Raw genomic sequence first — 7,576 nt, forward strand, 5'->3', positions numbered from 1 at the left:
AGTGCTAGTACTATTGTGTTTGCATAAATTTGGGGTTTCTAGCTATAAGTGACCCCGAGATATGTGGCCCCAAAATTGGGTAGCAAAATGTCATTCTCTGCTGCAGAAAAGTGCTTGACATTTTGTGACCCGAATTTGGGGCCACGTATCTCGGGATCACTTGGTGAAAGAAACTCCAATTTGGTATGCAAACACAATAGTACTAGCACTACAACATATCCAAATTCGGAATTTCTAGCACCATGTGACCACGAGATACATGACCCTAAAGTCAGGTCACAAAATATTTTCGAATGCGGTTGAAATAATGTCGAATCATGTTGAAATCATTTCGAATGCGGTTGAAATAATTTCGAATCATGTTGAAATCATTTAGTACTTCGGCTCAAATACAATACAACACCCTTCTAACTCAGTTCTCAGGAATGCACTTTGCCAGTAATCCATCCTCCAGCAAAAAATTAATTAGCTGATTGGACTATAAGATTTACTTTGAGCTGACCTTTTGTTTCATTAGATCTTTAAAGAATTACTGAATCATGTCGAATTCATTCAAATTCATTTGTTATATTTCTTTCGTATTCGTTGTAATTCGTTATTTTTTTATTCGGACATTCGGATGCAACCGAATGTCTGAAAGATGCAAAATTCGGCCAAATTTCGTTTCGTTATGAAACTAATTGCACAAACCTATGCTACATTCAGTCTCCGGGTTACAACCACTCCTGGTCATGCAAGTGTATGTAAAGCTATGAGCCTCTGACATGTTTACATTTTATAAAGCACATTACTGATATTTTTAGGAAAATAGAAGAGTTGCTGGGTGTCAGAGAGTCAGAGGCACCACATCCCTCAATAAGCAGAAGATTGATGAAAGTGGAAAAAATTGTATTTTAAAGGTGTCAAGCACACACTTTTTTTTATATATATAAAATAACTTAAATATTTATATATAACGAAATGAAACTAAATAATTAAAATGTATATAAAATAACTTAATTTATTGCTTCAACGTTTTAAAACCAACATTTCACATAAAAAAGCATGATACAGTATCCATACAATGGTACAGGTGCAGTGGCTTTCGGCTCTACGTGTTTCGCCAAGCTATGGCTTCTTCAGGAGAGTTTTATAATTACTGCATATAGAATCAGTAAGATTTCAAAACAGCACAATGGTCACATATGCGGCTGACATTCATCAAAAGTGCATAACACATATATGTATATGAAATAAATCATAGCAATAAACAATAAATACATTTGTTGCTTTTAATGACATTTTTAGTCAGCTGAAAATGTCACAGAAATACAAAAAGTGTCAACACAATGATATTTTCAGCATGATGCCAGAATTAACCTTAAGTGATAATAGGACCTCATAAGTGCCTCTATAAGGTCATTGTTCCTCAGGCTGTAGATCAGAGGATTCAACAATGGGTTAATGAGGGCAGAGAAAACTGTAAAAAGTTTGTTTAAATTGACCATATTGCTGGAAGATGGAACCATATAAATAAAAATTAAGGAGCCATAAAAGATGGAGACCACCGTAATATGTGATGAGCAGGTGGAGAAGGCTTTCATCTTTCCAGTCTTGCTACGGATTCTGAGGATGGTCCTGAAAATAAAGACATACGGAAGAAACGTCAAAAGAAAGGCTCCAAATCCAAAAACACCGCCTACTACAAATATTACCACCATGTTTATGAAGGTGTCAGTACATGTAATTTGATATAAGCGTGGAAGGTCACAAAAGAAGTTGTAGATGGAAGCTGTTCTGCAGAAGGACAACCTGAGCAAAAATAAAGTATGAGCAAAGGAGGCAAAACATGCTGCAACCCAGACCAGAGAGGCCATACAAGTACAGACCCTCCAAGACATCATTAGTTTGTAATGTAGAGGGTGGCATATGGCAATGTAGCGGTCGTAGGACATGCCCAAGAGCAAGAACATTTCTGAAGCAGCAAAGAAGAGGTAGAAAAAGACTTGGGCTATACAGGCAGGAATGGATATTGATCGGCTTTTTGTGACCAAATCAAAGAGCATCCTTGGTGCCGTCACTGATGAATAGGACATGTCCAGAAATGCCAAGTTGGCAAGAAAAAAATACATTGGGTTGTGCAGATGGTAGTCAGTGAGGATCAAGAAAAAAATAAGAAGGTTTGTGATAACAGTCATCAGATAGATCAGAAGGAAGAGAGCAAAAAGTCCATTCATGGTCTGTGGATGGTCTGATAGACCCACAAGAGTGAAAGATGAAATCTCTGTCACATTTCTCATTTTATTTTTATGATTAAGTGTATCCCTATAATACAATATTAAAATTATGGATTCAAAGATTTAGTAATTGGAAAACATGTACGCTGTGCCAACACTCAGAATTACATGTGGGCATTTGTACCAGTGAATGATTTATTCTTATATAAAATGTTGACATTCCCCTCAGGGCAGTCTGCTGTGCTGTAAAACCACAAAGGTGAACGTCTCATAAATGTCTCCTAAGATATAATTCATAACACCTGGGGAGCCCCTTTTCTATAATTGAGAACAGTCTATAAAATTAGAATTTAAAATCCACTGAAAGTGTTTCTATCTTTTTGTCACCTATTTTACTTATTGGCTAGTGGACAGAGTTATCTAAAACACTATAAAAGGAACTTATAGTTCAAACTTTCATACATACAGCACCCCTCCAGACTAGCGCCACCTGCAATCTCCGTGGGCATCTAGGGTACTCATCTCCATTTACTATTGGAAAATATAGATGATTAGGAGCCACACACCAAAGACCTCTTACATGTAAATGTTCTTTGTTGAATCATCCATAATATATCTGCTTCCATGATTTCATTACTCAAGGATCACCTTGCCTTAACGCATCTAACTGAAATGGCTTTGATGAAATGCGTTAGGTTATGGTTTTCCTTGGGCATGGACACGATTAATATACAGGATTTTTATATTATTATTATTATTATTATACAGGATTTATATATGATTATTATTATTATTATACAGGATTTACATAGCCCCAACAGTTTGCGCAGCGCTTTACAACATGAGGGCAGACAGTACAGTTAAAATACAATTTAAAACAGGAGGAGTCAGAAGGTCCTGCTCATTAGAGCTTGCAATCTAGGAGGGAGGGTCAAGTGATACAAAAGATAATAACTGTGGGGTTAGATGAGGTGATGGAGAAAATAAAAATACAGTTGTTAGTTGGGGGCAGAATAGGCTACTCTGAAGAGAAGGGATTTTATTTATTTTCTAAAAGTTGACAGAGAAGAAGATAGTCAGACAGATTAGGGTAGGGAATTACATAGGATGGGGGAGGCTTGGGAAAGGTCCTGGAAGTGAGCATGGGAGGAGGTGACACGGGAGCTAGAGAATAGGAGGCGTTAGGGGGAATGAAGAGAATGATTAGGTTGGTATTTTGAGACTAGACTTAGTGATGTAGCTGAGGACCAACTTTCTATGTTGTTTTTAGTATTTTGAATTTAATTTGTTGGGTGAGCGGAAACCAATGGAGAGTTGGCAGAGAGGAGTAGCAGTCACTGAATGGTTGGTAAGGTGGATGAGCCTGGCCTATGTAAAGATAAGCCCATGAGGAAGAAGTTGCAGTAGAGAGATGACCAGTGAGTGACCTAGGAGCTGAGCTTAGTGGTTTCGTTGGGTAGGAACGGCACATTTTGGAGATGTTGCATAGGCTGGGGCAACAAGATTTGGACAGAATTTGGGTGCAGGGCCAAAAGATGAGTTCAGAGTCCAGGAGTACACCTAGAACCTTGGCATACGGGGATGGGTTGATAGTTGTGCCATCAATCTTGACAGAGAAGTCGGGGTAAGATGCACGTGGGGGAGGAAAAATCATAAGCTCAGTTATGGATAGATCGAGTTTGAGGAAGTGGAGTGACATCCAGGCTGATATGTCAGTCAGTAAATTAGTGATATGTGAGAAGACTGAAGGGGGGTAAAGGGTAGGGGCTAAGGTTTAGAGAGAAAGATTTGGGTGTCATCGGCATAGAGATGTCAATGGAAGTCATGGGAGGCTGTTACCTGACCCAGGGAGGAGGTGTGGGTGAAGAATAGGAGAGGTCCAAGAACAGAATCTTGGGGGACCCTGACAGACAAAGGAAGAAGAGAGGAGGAAGTAGAATTGTAAGTAACACTGAAGGAGCGATCTGATAAGTAGGATGAGAACCATAAAGGAGTAGTCATGGAGATCAAAGGCATGGAGTTTTTTTGAGGAGGTGGGGGTGGTCCACCTTATTAAGATCAGCTGAGAGGTTCAGGTGTAGGAGTAGAGAATAGAGACCTTGAATTTAACCATTAGCAGAATGTTTGGGAGTTATGGGAAAAGAGTTTCAGTAGAGTGTTGATGGCAAAATCCAAACTGAAGGTGATCAAGAAGGTTATTCTCATTGAGGTGGTCAGTCACTTGGTTGTAGACCAGACATTCAAGGAGTTTGGATAAAAAGGGCAACAAGGAGGTGGCCATAGGTTGGTAAAATTGGTGGGGTCCAATGAGGGCTTTTTAAGTACAAGGGTTACTAGTGCATGTTTTAGAGATTTGGGTAAGATGCCAGAAGAGAGGGAGAGATTGAAGATGTGAGTTAGAGAGGGGAAATTAGAGCCAGAGGGTGGTCATAGTATTTGTGAGGGAACAGGGTCCAGGGGGCAGGTGGTTAAGTGAACATTGGAAAAAAAGTTTAGCAAGATCGTCTATAGCGGTGGGGTTGAATGAGGGAAGTAATGATTGTACTAGTGGACATGGGTGTTAAGTGGGACAGGTATCTGTACAGCAGAGATCGCCTCACGGATTGAATCAATCATATTTTGGAAGTGATTGGGCAGTAAGTAAGTAAGTTAGTGGGTAGAGGATGAAGCAGAGAGTTGAAGGTAGAGAAGAGTTGATGGGGACAGGATGATAGGTTGAAAATGAGAATGAGAAAAAAAGGTCTGCTTGGCAGTGAGGAGGCATAAATTTTATTTTTGGAGGCAGATTTATATTAGTTGAAATCTTTCTGAAACTTACACCACAAAAGCTCAAGAGGCTACTTTTTTTTAGACTTCTGGTGTCATCTTTTTTCCAAGGTTTTAGGGGTCAGGCCTCTGGAATGGAGTTTTAGTGGAGTGGGTGGGACCAGTGTGTCTAGGGAGGTGTTGTAGACAGAAGTGGCCAGGTTGGGGCAGGACAGGGGTGAGATTTTGTCTTAGAGATGGTCAATAGTAGAGTAGAGAGGAGAAAGGTTGAGATGGTGAAGGTTTCTACAGGTAATTGTTAGGCAGTTGGAGGGAGATAAGGTGGAAGGGAGGTAGAGAGTGAAACTTATAAGGTAGTGATTACCTTATGGAGAGCATAGGTGGGTGAAAAAAGGTTAATGGTTTTGCCATCAGAGTGAGTAAAATCATCCATCCATCACTTCAGGCCAAAGGAGGTGGTTAGACTGAGAAGCTTAGAAGTAGCAGGAGTGTTAATATTAACAGGAATCTTGACATCATTGAGAATGATTTGGGGAATTTCAGAAGAGAGAAAGAGACAGCATGGAATCAACTATCTTATGGATGGTTCAATAAAGAGCACTTAGAAGGAAGATATCTGCAGCTCCTATTCATCTATTTATTACTATAAAGGAACATTGCTTTCCAAGACACACTTGTCTTTGTCCTCCTCACCTGGTTGCCCCCACACACACTTGTCACCATCTGACACCAAATACGTTTATCTTGGTCTCATCAGACCACAGGACATGGTTCCAGTAATCCATCTCCTTAGTCTGCTTGTCTTCAGCAAACTGTTTGTGGTCTTTCTTGTACATCATCTTTAGAAGAGGCTTCCTTCTGGGATGACAGCCATGCAGACCAATTTGATGCAGTGTGCGGCGTATGATCTGAGCACTGACAGGCTGACCCCCCACCCCTACAACCTCTGCAGCAATGCTGGCAGCACTCAAACGTCTATTTCCCAAAGATAACCTCTGGATATGACGCTTAGCACGTGACCTCAACTTCTTTGGTGGACCATGGCGAGGCCTGTTCTGAGTGAAACTTGTCCTGTTATACCACTGTATGGTCTTGGCCACCATGCTGCAGCTCAGTTTCAGGGTCTTGGCAATCTTCTTATAGCCTAGGCCATCTTTATGTAAGGCAACAATTCTTTTTTTCAGATCCTCAGAGATTTCTTTGCCATGAGGTGCCATGTTGTACTTCCCGCTACCAGTATGAGAGAGTGAGAGCGATAGCACCAAATTTAACACACCTGCTCCCCATTCACACCTGAGACCTTGTAACACTAACAAGTCACATGACACCGAGAAGGGAAAATGGCTAATTGGGCCCAATTTGGAGATTTTCACTTAGGGGTGTACTGACTTTTGTTGCCAGTGGTTTAGACATTATTGGCTGTGTGTTGAGTTATTTTGAGGGGACAGGAAATTTACACTGTTATACAAGCTGTACACTCACTACTTTACATTGTAGACAAGTGTCATTTCTTCAGTGTTGTCACATGAAAAGATATAACAATATATTTACAAACATGTGACTGAGGGGTGTACTCACTTTTGTGAGATACTGTATATACTAGGATATATATATATATATATAGATAGATAGTTATATATATAATTATATAATGACACAAAGATCAGCCCAATGAGATATAGCAGCCCAATGTTATAACAGCGCTAGCATTGGATGGTAATTAGTGTCCAACTCCACATTAAGATATGACAATTGATTCTTAATAGGTGATCCTAATAGCAAGTAAGTGCACCCTACACCAACTCCCAGTATTCACCCCAGGGAGTTAAACTCACTGGAACACTCAAAGAAATCAGCTTTAAATGATATCCTTTAACGCAATTCCAATCGTCAAATCAAGGGGCTATTGTATGATGAACTCCAAATGGGATCATAAAATACTAGAGCAAACTCACATGGTGTAATCCCGTTTATTGAAAAAAATCCCCAAAATGTACAATGTAAAACAGTCAATCGAACATAGTAAAAGGGGGCGAGTGTATTCCCCATTCCGCTGTCCCACGTTCGCTCGGGCAGTCTACACGGCGCTTGAAAACACTTCCTGGTCAGCAGGAACACACTCGTCACTTCCGGTTAAGCCGTGGTAGTCATGCCCTCCCTTAGGGCGTGACCTGAAGTGATGAGCGTGTTTCACCGGCAGCTGATCCCGACCAGGAGGTGTTTGCAAACACTGTGTAGACTGCACGAGCGAACGGCAGATCGCTGTTCTGTCAGAGGGAAATCTGTGGAAAGAAGTAAAGATCAGAGTTCATAGACGAGGTCCACGAAAACCTTCAAGATTTGAAGACTGTTTTTTGTGAAAGAATGGACCAAAATCGCACCTGAGCAACGCATGTGCCTCGTTTCTCCATACAGGAGCCGGCGTCTTGAAGCTGTCATTACCAACAAAGGATTTTGTGACAAGTATTAAATACATTTCAGTTAGCGGGTTCAATACTTTTTCCCTGTGTCCTTCCATTTTATTATACAGAACTTCATTTCTTGAATGGATTTGTTGCGGTGTCTTTGTATGTATGGATTCCACGGGTTGTTAC

General features: G+C 40.5%; 1 protein-coding gene across 1 annotated transcript; it reads right to left on the reverse strand.

Annotated features, from left to right (window-relative positions):
* Positions 1-1,012: 1,012 nt before the first annotated feature.
* LOC143958077 (olfactory receptor 1E16-like) lies at positions 1,013-2,378 on the reverse strand. The gene has a single exon (XM_077467528.1). The coding sequence runs from the start codon at positions 2,277-2,279 to the stop codon at positions 1,338-1,340; it is 942 nt and encodes a 313-aa protein (XP_077323654.1). The 5' UTR covers positions 2,280-2,378; the 3' UTR covers positions 1,013-1,337.
* Between the last annotated feature and the right edge of the window lie 5,198 nt (positions 2,379-7,576).

The sequence above is a fragment of the Lithobates pipiens genome, unplaced genomic scaffold (assembly GCF_037356315.1).
Source record: "Lithobates pipiens isolate NorthernLeopardFrog02 unplaced genomic scaffold, aLitPip1_a1.2 Scaffold_56, whole genome shotgun sequence".
NCBI lineage: Eukaryota > Metazoa > Chordata > Amphibia > Anura > Ranidae > Lithobates > Lithobates pipiens.